This window comes from Elgaria multicarinata, chromosome 2 (assembly GCF_023053635.1).
Source record: "Elgaria multicarinata webbii isolate HBS135686 ecotype San Diego chromosome 2, rElgMul1.1.pri, whole genome shotgun sequence".
NCBI classification, from domain to species: domain Eukaryota; kingdom Metazoa; phylum Chordata; class Lepidosauria; order Squamata; family Anguidae; genus Elgaria; species Elgaria multicarinata.
This window is the reverse complement of record NC_086172.1, coordinates 111,600,309-111,614,766: the sequence shown is the minus strand read 5'-3', so window position 1 is coordinate 111,614,766 and position 14,458 is coordinate 111,600,309. Positions and strand designations below refer to the sequence as shown.

General features: G+C 40.4%; 1 protein-coding gene across 8 annotated transcripts in view; it reads left to right on the top strand.

Annotated features, from left to right (window-relative positions):
* SHANK2 (SH3 and multiple ankyrin repeat domains 2) overlaps nt 1–14,458 on the top strand; it is a 353,842-nt gene that overhangs the window by 191,323 nt on the left and 148,061 nt on the right. For all 8 annotated transcript variants that reach the window (XM_063117397.1, XM_063117400.1, XM_063117399.1 and 5 more), the window contains one exon: nt 824–899. In XM_063117397.1, the coding sequence (XP_062973467.1) occupies nt 824–899 (76 nt within the window). The remainder of the gene's footprint in view (nt 1–823; nt 900–14,458) is intronic.

The following is a 14,458-nucleotide window of genomic DNA, read 5'->3' as shown; positions in this document are numbered from 1 at the left end:
CCACTTGAGCCTGTGGCGGACTCTGGGATCGGTCAACTCTGAAGTCCCTTCCCCTTCTGGCGAAAGTGGAGTTCCTACGGATTCTGAGTTGTTAGCATTCTCTCTGATAAAGTCCGGTAAAGATTCATCCTTGGCTCCTGAAAAGCCTATGAGAACCTCCTCCCCAGCTTCCTGTGTTGGCTGGTAAATTTCTAGTTCTGTTTCTTCTGGTTCAGGATCTGTTTCCGATTGATAACCTGAAACGCTTTCCCCCACACTAGGGAGAACAGGCCTGATCCTGACAATATGATGCATGTAACTGATGACCTAATTGGCCATACAGTATTGTCTGGATAGTTTTAATTTGGTAAAAAATGTAGAAATTATGGTTTTAAATGTCCAAACAAAGAGCCAAATTTGAGATGTAACATGAATCTACAATTCATTGTTCATGTTAACACCTTAAATGCCTTCCCTTGATAAAGAAGGGCAAAAGAGGTTCTGGTTCCGGTCACAGGTTCAAGAACACCCCTGTATCTATTATCTATCTGTCATGAAAGGCCAGCCATGTTATGATTTTACCTACTGCAGTTTAATTTAAACTAATGTTTGGAATTTCTTATTATATACTTGTGTGTAAATAATGCATTTGTCTGTCTTCATTAGCCTAAATTAATGATATTAGGTTATAGTAAATATTTGGACAATAGCACTGATGATTAACAGCATTCTCTTTTCAACCCCCCCCCCCCCGCTTTATGGCAATTCATAAAACAAGAGCACATTATTATTTCCTGGCCATAGAAAATTCTTATTAAACATATTCTGTCTTCATTTTGAACAGAAACCCGAGCAGATAGAACAAAGAAATTGTTTAGACATTATACTGTTGGATCATATGACAGCTTTGATGCTTTAAGGTAAGATGCCTTTCTTTTATTTCACAATATTTGGATTACATGTTTTTTTTAATACTTAAAAAACCCTTTCTGTTCAAGTGTAGGGTTGGTCATCAGAGCTCAGAGGGCTGTGTGCATCCTCCACTTGCTCTGTTTTTGTTTCATTGCACTTTTCCCTGGATAGAGGGTGGCCAAACATCTTTATAAAGTGAGCAGAGGATAATCCCAATATGTGTTCTAAATGTCCTGTTTGGAGGAAGGTTGTCTTGGCCAGATACTTCTCCAGGAACAGCAAAGTACTTCTGGGTTACCAGTCTGTAGTTTCTAGTAATGATGTCTGCAGGATAACTTTCTTGATAGTATTGATACATGAATGCTTGGAAGTTTAGCAAAGTAGCTCCTTTGTAGATAGATCATGTGAGGGACAGAAATGCCGGGCCTACAGTAGTATCCTCTCTGTAGTCAGAGAATTGCCTTTCGCTTCCCCCTTTTTTTATCTATCTCCTGTCAGTGCCTCTTTTAGGCTTGCATCCTAATGCCATTTGAAACCATCAAATTTCTATGCAGCTTGATACGCTTGTTTTGCTGACATTCCATCAGTCTCTCTAAAGGGCCCCATTGATCTCTCCCTATTTCCTACGTGTATTTTTGGGTTGTGGCAACCATGCAATAGGAAGAAGAGAAAATAATTCAGATTCTGAAACTTGAGTGATGTTACAGTTATTTGAGTAAATGAAGTTGAAATTAATGGTGTTGTTTTGATAACCTATCATTCAGCTGAAGTTCTCACTGTATGTGCAATTCAGTTGCAGCATGTGACATGCATGGCGCTTACTGCTCAAAGTAGATGGGTTGTACAAAGCATTTGTAACCTCATTCTCTTTCAACAGCAACATTTGCACATAACAGCAATATTAGCAGCTATTACAAAGTGCACTTGGAGATACTGTTAAATTTACAGGTGCAATTTTAATTTTAAAAACCTCTTGTGTCCATTATTCATTTGTTTCATTGATATTCTTCCATCCATCCCCTTCAAGCTTCACAACATCTGATGCACTAAGCTGAACGAAGTCCTTCAGTGATGTATTTTGGCCTGATTAGTGTTTTGACAACCCCACTGTTTTTGCAAATCTAGTTGGGCAGGCAAAAGGGGTATATTGAGCCTTGGTGTGCCACCATCCTTGACTAATGTACTGCAGTGGAGATGTGGGTCCCAAGTTCTGTAGGCCTGATTTAGTCCCGCTTCATTCTATGTATGTGAAACCTTGTGTTTTATTTAATTTATTGGTCATTTTAAATACTGGAAATGAGATGTTGTTTTTGGGGTCGCAGAACAAATATATGCTCAGAATGGATACAGAGTCATGGAATAACTGTTTGGTCAGCTGCCATAGGAAGAACGATACAAGCAGTTGTAAGATACTAAGACATTAAAACTGGGTTTCTTTTCATACCTAAAATTCTAACTATTTCAAATACAGTAAAGTATGTCTAAAATTCTGCATTTTAAAAGTATTTTAACATGAAAGTAAGGAATCTGGATTGAGGGCAACTGTTTGAAAACTGTAGAGGTCGGGAATATGATGTAAGACATAATATGATTATGCTTCCAAAGGCCCAGTCAATTCACCATCACCTGGAAAGGAAAGGGGAGCTGTGACAGCCAAACTCAGTGCAGGAAGAGTAGGAAGTCATAAGAACAGAAGAGGAGCCATGGTGGATCAGATCAAGGATCCATCCCTTCCAGCATTCTGTTCTCAATGTGGCCAACCAGCTACCTTTGGGAAACCTCTAAGCAGGACATGAGTGTGATAGCACCCTCCTAGTTGTGCAAATAGCACAACCTCCCAGTTGTATCAGAGCAAAGGATGCTGTAAAGAGAATTGTGATGTGTTTCCAGGAGGGGTTGGCACATTAAATTTGAGTCTCAAAGCCTAGAGAGTCCCTCTGTAAGTACCGCACTTCTGGTTAACTGGAAAATGGGGAACAGGCAACTAGCCTCTGAACATGGAGTTTTCATTTAGCTATCATGGCTAGTAGCTGTTGGTAGACCTACATGAATTTATCTAACTCTGTTTAAAGCACAGGTGGGCAACGAATGGCCTTCCAGACGTTTTGGTCTACAACTCTCATCAGTTTTGGCCAGTATAGCCATTGTTAAAGGAAGATGGGAGCTGTAGGCCAAAACATCTGGATCGCCACAAATTGCCCTCCCCTGATGTAAAGCCATTACTATTGGGGCTACAGGAGTGTCTGTGTTATGCCTTTAACTAAAGCCCCGTGCTTTCATAGAGCCTGCTGTCTATCTCTTATGCTAATCTTTGTCTTCCCCCCCCCTCATTTGGTGGTGGTGGTGGGGTGATTTGCAAGAGGTATCCTAGCACTATTTGACTGTAATCTCTTTTAAAGGTTCCTCTTTTTTTTAATGTCTCAGTGCTTTTGTGCTACATCCAACATTGCATGAATGGACTTAATGCTTGCACAATGGGGCTTCCCCCTTTCTCCTCCCCACTGCATCCCCCAAATCTGCTCTGACACTCAAGAGATAGGTGCAGGGAGGAGAAGCCTGGCACTGTTGGATTTTACCCCTTTTGCTCTTAATGTCTTAATTCTTCAGCTGTGTCTTTGTAAATTTGTATATAGTGGAATATTTATAAGGTGGGGCAGACTTTAATGATTCTTTAACTGTGACTTCATGGTGCTGGGTTGGCGCTGCTCCGCTGCCAAACCCCATGCTATCCCTGGTGCATGGTGGCAGCAAGTTGTCCTAATGAGAGGAGGCAGCACAGGGTTTCCAGCTGCTATTAGGCTTGCCAGGCCTGCCCCCTCCCACAGCTTCCAGCGACCAATAGGAGGCCACCTTCTGTCTGGGAATGCCCCCAGAGTGGCTCTGAGCAAGGACAGACCAGCAGAAGAGCTGGGCTGACCTCAGTTGGCTGTAAAAGTTGGGGTAAGTGGCGCGTATTTGCCTCTTCGCCCCGGGATGGCTTCGAATCTGCAGCTGCGTCGTCTGACTGATACAGCGTGGATTCGGAGCCACCACGGGACAAAGACAACATCGAGACATGCCCTAAGTGTGCTTCTTGATGGAGGGCTTTTAGCCAAAAGTCATTGTTCAGCTATTCCATCTTTTCTTTGTTAACGGATTTTTTCTGTTAAGAAAAAAGATGGAAGAAGTGTCAGGAAATCACAGGAAGGGTACAAATGGAAGGCAACGTCATCTGGATCCCCCACAAAATTCTGTGAATGAGACAGTGAGATTGCCATCTTTGCCTGGAAGCACCCTTAGCTGTTCTGCATTATTTATCTGGTGAAATACAGTCTTTTCTTTTCATTCACCATTTAGCAAGGGTTCAGGGAGCATGAGTTTGTTAGAGGCCTTCACAGCAGGAAAATGTTTAAATGCCAACTAAGGGTTCTTTGTATTGCTTCAAGCATTGTATTGTAGTCTCTCTCTCGTTACTTTCCTCTGTAGCCCTGCAAAGTTAGGTTTGTAAGAAAAGTATTATTAGTTGGGAGGAGAGCTTCCTGGTGAAATCTATGGCCACATGTCTGTTGCACCTGTTAATGAATAGTTGAAAGCATATGTTTGTTCAACACATTTTTTTCTTTTAACGATGTCATGGAGAAACTGACTTTCTCACAGAGTTCACACAACTCACTAATCCACCATGGTTTATTGTGTTGTCTGAAAGCACTGTATTTTCTGTAGGATAGATTAATGTGTTTTCTCAAAGCAGGGTGCTTTCCACAGGGTGGCTTGTTAATTATGTAGTGTGGTTAATTTTTTTTCAAACAAGCCACCTTGAGAACACGTACATCTTTTATTACTTTTGAATATTCTGTTTTTATGGCCTTTTTACTTCAAGAAGTCATTTATTATTTTGTTGTTTCTGCCTGTGTTTTGCAGTGTGTAGGGATGTAAGGATTTTGTTAAATCCATTCCGTCTATTTTCGCAGGTTGTCAGGCGTCTTTAGTCCCATCATATGCTCATTAATGGAATTAGATTTTTTAGGGATATATGAGAATTTTGTTACATTCTGCAAATGCACATTTGCACTAATACACACTTGTGCAACCCCAATCTCCCACCACCACCACCACCACCAAAAGTTAAAATAAAAGTCCACATGTCCATGGAATCCATGCTTCTTGGTAAAAGCCAGTCTACTGCAGAATCTGCAGGATGAATTAATAGAAATCCAAATTCATTTTAATCTGTTTCAGATTATTCTAACATCCCTAGATCTGTTACTTTCAGATGGATGCTGATGTCTAGATTCAGTTTAGTATTTGGCAAGGAGGAAATCTGTTTGCAGTTTGTTTTCTCTAGAAGTACTAAAATCCAATTTGCTAATAGCAAATTCCTTATCAGTGTGTGGATCTGTATGTAGCCAAAATGGCAACATCTGCATATGACAGAAGTATCAGGAGAGTAGGTTTTGCAAAAAATACCCTCTCCCTGTATTAAAAATAAAAACAAGGACTGTGCATAGGGGAGGGGGACAGAAAACTTTTGGCGGGGGGAGCATGGCTGGAACAAGGCATGGCTGGCCGGCTGGCTGGCACCCTGAACAGGAACATTACCTCTAGTCTTCCTTAAAATACTAGCCCTTCTCCCTATTAAGAGCTGCAGACAGAAGTCTGTTTAGGATTGTTTTGCCAATCAAGAGCTTTCAGTCCATATTAGTGAGCAGTGTTATTGCCTTTATTTGCATTAACAGTGAGCTACTGCTCACATGAGTACTGGTTGTTTTGAAAGACAAGACAGCACATACAGAAATCAGTACACATTGGGTTGAATCCAGACTAAGTTAGGTACACTTAATTGCTTTTAAATAAATGTAATGACTAAGGGCAAAACTACACATACTGCTAATTGCATAGGCGTAGCTGAGCCTGAAATTTTTCTTTACTCCAGCGTAACTGCACGTTATCATGATTTGGATCAGGACCAATTCACTCCAAAAGGGAGGGATTAAACCTTCCCCCTCCCCCAAATTCTATCCATTTTAAAAAAAGGGTCTCCATTGACTTCAGTTGAGACTTCTATTTTATTTTAAATACCCTCCCATGACGCATGTGTGGAATTTTGGGGGAAATGAGTGTGGGTGGGGAGTTTAATCCTTCCATCCAGGAGTCCATTGGTCCCAATCCAAATGTGTTGTTACATGTAGTAAAGAAAAATCCAGTGTCAGCTACGCCAATGGAACCAGTTAGCTAGGGAGGTTGTGGGCTCTCCCACACTAGAGGCATTCAAGAGGCAGCTGGACAACCATCTGTCAGGGATGCTTTAAGGTGGATTCCTGCATTGAGCAGGGGGTTGGACTCGATGGCCTTATATGCCTCTTCCAACTCTTCTGTTCTATGATTCTATGATAAACAGAACATATAATTTGGCCCTATTTTTCCTTTTGAATTTTAGTGGAACCTAAGTGCAACTAACTTATTCTAGATCCAATCTGTAGATCTTCAGTCAATTGTCCAGGGAAGCTATAGCTATCATGAAATGCCTGGTATAGAACTTTTTCAGCGGCAGTCCAACAGAGACCCATCCAAGCCCAATCCTGCAATAATGAAAACATATAAAAAGTAAATGAAAAGCTTTCTGTTTTCGGTGTTGGTTGCTCAGGCTTTTAAAATAAGCATGTTTGAACTGTTAAAAAATGCTGTATTTAGAAACAAAAATAGAGCGGTGAGAAGAATAAATAGAAAATATGTGTTCGGTTGAAACAATGGGGAGCACATGCTAATAGTGAAAATTAAAAGATTTGTGGGAAAGATTTACCATGAAAATTGACCTTGGAATGACTGTGTGATGTGCTGAGTTTGGTTATTTATAGTGAGGCTATTCAGACATAAGCAGTATTTTTGCCTAATGAGAATGAGGTTCAGATATGTCTGCTTCTTCCTCCCAAAGAGAGGCTGAGATTATAATCTTCTGATTCCAATTTGTGACAAACCACAGTTTTCCGTTTTGTCTGAATCTGCTAACCAGGTTTTCAAACACAGTTTCTAAAATAGAATTCAAACTAATCTACTGTGTTTCTGATTTTAGCATGATAAGACAAAGAAGCACACAAGCATGATGCTCATGCCTCTTCATGCTTGAAACTCTAAGCCCATTGTTTGGTGTTATGCCATAATAGCTTCATATCTTACTAATTCTCTGTCAAGAACCAACATTTAGTAGGGCAGTTAACCTGTCATGCAACAAATATACAGATGTAACGGTTGTTCTCCATTTTCATAATTAAGACCATATGAAATGCTACCTTACTTCCCTCTTGTTTTTCTTTTTTTCTTTTAGTAAGGTGGTGTAATTACTGTCTTCCAATAGTGAAAATTTATCTTTGTTCCACAAATGATGCATATTCATGTATGTCATTGGTTATTGAATTTTACCAAGTATTTATAATAATACATACCATTTATGTGTTAAATTTCATTATTCATTATTTTAATGTTCCTGCTAAGTGGAAGCTTCCTTCTTTCCCCTTTGTTTTTTGTTTTTAAAACCCCAAAGGCAGTAACAACCCCTCCCCTCACTAACTCAATGAGGACTGTGCATGCTCAATGACTTCCAGGAGGCCTAGGATGTTGAGTGCCATTGGGGGAAATGGGAAACTGGAGAGTTGGAGAGTACGTTCATCTGCTTGTAGCTTTTAGAAGGGAGGAGAGCATGACTGGCTGGTAACCCAAACTGACATTCTCCTGATAGGGAGTGAGGATACACTGCAGCATTTAATTGCAGATACCCCTTGTGAAATCTATTATGGAATTGGTCTAGAATGCTGCAGGTAAATTGATTGGTATTTTATAAATCACACCCTCTGCACCAGAAGCAAATTCATGCCAGAAGCAAAAAGAAAAATGGGACACCATACATTAAAATTTGAGAGTGTTATTAAAATTAAAATGGAAGAATGACAAACATTATACAAAGCCTCATGGAACAGAACAGTCATGATCACATGTCTAAAGCAAAGTAGGGATGAAGTCAATCTCGCCTCCCTCATGAGAGAGTTTCACAATAGGGGTGCTGCTACTGAAAAGGCTGTGGAACCAATTACCTAGGGAGGTCGTGGGCTCTCCCATTCTAGAGGCATTCAAGATGCAGCTGGAGAGCCATCTGTCAGGTAGGCTTTAATGTGGATTTCTGCAATGAGCAGGGGGTTGGATTCGATGGCCTTCTAGGCCCCTTCCAGCTCAACTATTCTGTGATTCTATGTCTCAAATACTCCCAATCTAGTCACTCTAGGTGGTGGGATATATAATGGCTTCCAGTGATTAATGTAAATTACAGGAGTTTCATATGGAAGGAGGGAGTCCTTCAGATTGACTGGTTCTAGACAACATAGAGAAACCATGAAACATATAGAGAAAACTATTTCTCAAAGAACTGCATCAGTGTATGGTGAATTTGGAAGTCCAAATCTTGGTATTAACTTTTAAATTCCTAAGTAGCCCAGATGTTATTGATATTTGAAACAATGCCTTCTCCAGGACAGGACAGGACAGGACAGGAGACTTCCCCTACCTGGTGCCCTCAAAATCTGATAGACTAAAACTCCCAGCATTCCCACCCAGCATAGCTATTGTAGGATGAAAATATGAAAAGGAGGACAAGGCTCCTGTATTTTTAACATTTGTATAGAAAATGGAATTTCAGCAGGTGTCATTTGTATGCATGCAGCATCTGGTGAAATTCCCTCTTTATCACAACATTTAAAGCTGCAGGAGCCCTGCCCTCTTTTGTATCTGGTCACTCTGGTATAGCTCCTGCAGCTTTCACTGTTGTGATGAAGAGGGAATTTCATGCATACAAATGACACCTGCTGAAATTCCCTTTTCTATACAACTGTTAAAAGATACAGGAGCCCTGTCCTCCTTTCCATATGGTCACCCTAGGCTATTGACCATGCTGGGTGGGAATGTTGGGAGTTGCAGCCCAATTCATCTGGAGGCACCAGGTTGGGGGAAACTGCAGTATAGTCTCTTTGGGAGGATCTGTTGTCGGTGACCCTATTGTCAAGGTTTTTGTGGATGGCGATCAGACCAGGGCCTTTTTACCTGCTCTCAGAAACAACTTTCCTACAAAGGCCCAGGTGATTATGTCCTCCTGCATGTTAAGGACTAAATCATTCCTTTTCAGAAAGGATTTTCCTGTTTAATGACTAAGGGGTGCTGATTTGAAGTGTTTTCATAATATTTTATTTATACTTTCATTTTTTGTTGTATTGTAATGTACAGTAAGCTATGGTTGACTGGGAAGTGAGATAAATATTATTAATGAATAATAATTCAGAAAGGGATTGTTTGAGCCATGTCACTTGGAGAAGCATTTTGCTACATTCCACTGTTAGTGCTGTCTTTGGGTTCTTACCTCTTTTTGTTCCTTTTAGGTCAGCTTCCTCCTAGAATTTGTCCCGGAAATGACTGGTAAAGCTGCTAGCCCTTTCCTAATTAGCACTCATCTTGATTGTTGCATTGCTTCCAGCATGCAAATGGATCTGATGTCTCTTAGCTGGTTAAGGGTGTCAGCAGTTCTGTTTCACTTCTCCGTTGTTTAAGTTATTTCAGGCTGTCTCATCCAAAAGCAATAAAAGTATGTTTGCAGAGATCACTCTACTTTATTGTTTATAAAGTTCTGCTTCATTTACAAGTTAGATCTATTTTCTCTTCCCATGAGGAGGATGTTCCATATCTTGCCCTGCAGCTGAGCAAGAAAAGACAAGTAGTGGTGTGGAATGGATAAGTAGGTTTGTAGCAATGGTGGCCCTCTTGGAATATGAGTTTTTGATATCACTATGATTTTGACAGTTGTTGCTTTGGGGGAAAAGGCAGAATACTACAATGCCCAAATTGTTCAGTGAGTGTTTCCCAAACATCATGTCAAAACATGCTTCTAAACTTACTCAACGGGAACAAAATTCTACAGCTTTTCACACCTAAGAATTTTCCTCTAGTGGGAGGAATGTTAGAGAGAAAATAACGTTCACTTCAGATTCATGAAATATAGAGCCAATTCAGTCAGTATCTGATACCTGATACGAATTTCATTTTGCTTTTGGAAATTTTGACTGTTGAGTTGGGGGTGTGGATTAATGTGGCCACTGAAGGAGATGCATGCATGATTGCTGGTGTGGCACAGCAAGATCATATGAAACCTAAAGACTTATGTTTGATAAGAGGTTTATAGTCCACAAACAACAAGAATTGGGGTGAGTTCCAGTGTAATCTTGTACTTGTGATTCTCTTGTATTTAAGTCCTCTCAAAGATTATCCCTGGACCTTTTCAAAAGACCTGGGTCTTATACAGCAATCCATACAAAGATGGCACCAGATATCCCAACAGAACTGTTCCAAATATAAATATACTTGGAAAGAGATTATTCACACTTGGTTTCCACTACTACTGTTTATGTTGATGAGACTACAAATGGTCACTTACGTTAGTGATACAAGGGTGTGTGACACGGAGAGAGTAGGAACAATGTTTGCAACTTATATGTCTCACTTCAGGATGACTTTTTCTCTTTTTTTCATATTATGTTGCTCCTTCCATAGCTTCTTTTTGTCCAATCAGTTCTTTATTGTACATTTTTAAATTAAAGCCAAGTGTTGAATCTTCACAAAATATACAACTAGAATTCCAGTGACTGCATATTTGTACAACTCTGTTTTTTTCTATATGATTAAAGAAGTTAGGGCCTGAAGGAACACTGAAGCTGTCAGCTGTTGTAGAGTCTTACATATTAGTACTTAGCTCGTATTGGTACCCCTCAAGTACTGCTGATCACTGTTGAAGTCCCTGAATAATTTTGGGGGCAGCGCAAAAGACCGTTCTGGAATGCTCAGTATTAGAATGGTAAAGTTCAATTGTTTACAGTACATCAGGTAATATGGGTGTGAAAACCAGCGTTTGGTGAAATAGTAGCTATGTTTTCTGTAGCAGCCAGGAAGGGGCAAAGAAAGGGCAATATATCTGGTGACATTATTAAGTGGATTTCTCAGAGGGGAGGGAAGAAAACATGAAGATATTGCACTCATATTCACCACTGGTATCACCTTTGTCCAGATAACTTGGGCAAAGTGGCTTATTTTTAGACTATGATACTCTTGTAACAGAGTGGATGACTGTAATGGTTGGTTGGGTGATAAAAGATGGGGAAAATGAGTGCACGCCATCTAGAAAAGTAGTTCAAAATGAGTAATGATGAGCTGGCCTACCAGTGTGTCAGAACAAGTATTTCAGCACCCTTTAAGTGTAATAGAGTTTTCAGATAACTTCTTTAGCTGCTATTTGGAGGCTTAACCACTCCACCAACCAATGCCACCAAACATTTACAAATATAAACCTCTTTTGCACATAGTAATACTTTAACAAAAGGGTCATATTGAGCAGAGGATGAATGGTGATGGGTCTGATCTCAATTCCACTGCCCAAACTGGATTGCCTATAAGTCCTGTTGTTAAAGCAAACTGTTCCTTCCACATACCTTTCCTACCTATAAGTGGGAACCTGTGGCCCTTGGCCTAATTTCAAAACCCCTCTGCATGCAATCAATTCAGACCTTTGGTAAGCGTGATCTCTCCCTTCCCTGGCAGCCCATTGCATGGGAAGGAAGAGAAAGAAAGAAAAAAGGGTGCAGCAGAAAGAAGAAAAGGGGTAATCCACGAATTTTTGGGCCTGGCCCAACTCACTGCTAGTTTCTGTCCCACCCACCAGTGACATACATCCCCTAACGGATTACCTATGAGGAAATGCAGCCCTTGACCCACCCACCCCAAAAGGTTGTCCATCTTGCTATAGGTTGACAACGGAGGGCCAGTTTGTACTTCTCTGGGGGTGCAGGGGTGGATTTCACCCTAAAGCCTGCAGTTATTGGTCCATGTCTTATAACCTTATCTGAATTACATTTTGATGATCTTCCAAACAGTAACACTTGATAATATATGTGATATCTCTAACCTTTGAAGTTTATATCTAAATTGGAAGGACGAGGCCAAAGGAGAAACTTAGAAATTAGGGATCTTGCAACTATGATTGGATTGTTTATATAAGAGCCTCTCCAGAAGACCTTAAGAACAAGGCTCATATGGGAGAAGGTGGTCTTTCAGGTAGCTTGGTCCCAAGCCCCATAGGGGCTTTATAGATCATAACCAGTGCTTTGAATTCTGCCTGGAAAACATACTGGCCACTAGTGAAGCCCCTGTAACAAGGGAGGTACATGTTCCCTGGAACCAGCCCCAGTCAATAGTCTGGCCGCAGCATTCTGAAGTTTTTGAACAGTTTTTGAAGGCTAGCCTTTCTCTATTCAGTTGTATACCAGCATACGTAATATTGTTCTGATACACCTGGCAGTATCTTTTTCGACATTATTGCTAATGTAAATTACATTGCACTACCCTAAGTGATTTCTGGCACAACACCAGTAGTGTTTGCTGGCATGACTGGTATCCCCAGAAAAACTTTTTGCATCAGCAAACACTATTGGTGTTGTGCTGGAGGTCATTTACAGTAGTGCAACATGCAGTAATTTATATTAGTGGCAGTGTCAAATAGGATACTGCCCACTGTGAAGGGTTTGGGGCCAAACATCATATATAAAAATACAGTTTAACTTCAGAAATGAGAGATTAATGTTAACTTGCCAAGGATTTTTGATTTTCTGATATATATTAAGATATATAATATCTTACAAAAAAAACCCTGACACTGAAATGTCTTGTGGAGTTAATTTATAGAGTTCTGCTTTTTAATTACAAAAGATTGTGTAAACATTATTTGAAGAGTTAATGCACACTGTCTTTGGAAAATGGTAGATAAAAGTAGCATTAATTGTGAGTGCTTTATTCTACTAATGGGGGAGAAATTGCTGAATGCTTAAAGAACACTTTTTCTGGCATTTATAAAAAGAAAACAAATTAGACAACGTCTCTCACTAATTTAGTATTTGTACTCACTCTAGTTATTGGCTATCCTCTGTTTTGGGCATGCATATTATTGTGACGAACTATTCTTGCTTTTGCTTGTATCGATCTCAGACTGGGGTCCTTGAGGATATGGACAGGTAGATGAGACTTGCCACTCCTGAGAGACTAAACCCAATTCTGGTTAGCATTGTCAGTGCCACCTTGGTCAAGAGATGGTTTAGAGCAGCCTTCCCCAACTTGTAATCCAGGCAGGTGTGGACTTGCTCCACTTCTGCATTCCGGGTTGTCAGGCTCAGAGTTGTCAGTGCAATTCTGAGACATCTCAAAGTCTGGAGTAATCCATACACAGGAACTGCTTGGTGCTGTCATAACCCTAGCAGATTTCGCCCATGTTGGACAGGGCCTGCAGGTACTCATTGGGCTCCTTGAGGTTGATGAAGTGCAGGGAATGCTTTTTCCAGGGGTCCCCATTGGAGACTGTGAAGTCAATGGCCACCATGAAGGTGATTTGTAAGCCACTGATAATGTAATCTAGGAGGTTGAGGACTTTTCCCACTTCCGCACTCCAGGTTGTTGAGCTCAAAATTACCAGCGAAATCATGAGGCATCTCAAAGTCTGGAGGAATCCTTGCATCACAACCAAAGGCCAGGAACTGTTTGTCGCTGACAAAATTCTGGCAGATTGGCTTTGATGGCTTGGACTGATGGGAGTCCAGGTCCAAAACATCTGGAGGACACACCGGGTTGGGGAAGGCTGGTTTAGAGTTAAGAGGCAGTGATTACAGTTCAATTCAGGAAATTATTCGTGTGAAGAGAGGATGGTTTATAGACACTTTTCTATTGTCCTCCTTTTTAGATATGTGAGTGAAGGCAGCAAATTTTGTGATTCTTCCTTCCCCCACCCTTTCAAAGCCTGATATCCCATGAACATTGGGTTTGAAACTAGTACCCATAATGCTTTTGTTTGGCTTTGTGCTCCATTCGGCATGATATCCATACTATTTTAGGAACAGACTATTGGTAGGGGGTGGAAGAAAGGAGGGGAATGGGACTTTTGTATTCATATAACCTGGTCTTCTTATATGAAGACATAAGCTCATGTACTTAGTCACATGGAAATACACATTTTTTTCAAGAGTGGTGGTCAAAATATAGCCTTAGGTTTCTGCACTGTTAGAAATTGGTATTTCAATCCTTTCAGTATATTTATTTATTGTATTTGTTGCATTTTGTACCCCCCAAAAGCTGAAGCTTTCTGGGTGGTTTACAAAAATTAAAACCGTGAAGACCATTCAAAATATAAAACAAATAGTATAAAAGCACAGTATAAAATGCAATATAAAAACACAGCCAGGATAAAACCAAGCAGCAATGCAGAAATTAATACAGATTTAAAATACAAATTTAAAACAGCAAGTTAAATTTAAGTTAATAGACTGTTAAAATACTTAGAAAATAAAAAGGTCTTCACCTGGAGTCTAAAAGAGTATAATGTAGGTGCCAGGAAATCCTCTCTAGGGAGCTCATTCCACAGCTGGGGTGCCACAACAGAGAAGGCCCTCCTCCTGCTCGCCACCAGCCTCACTTCCTTTGTCAGGGGCTCACAGAGAAGGACCCCCTATGGTAATATTAGGGT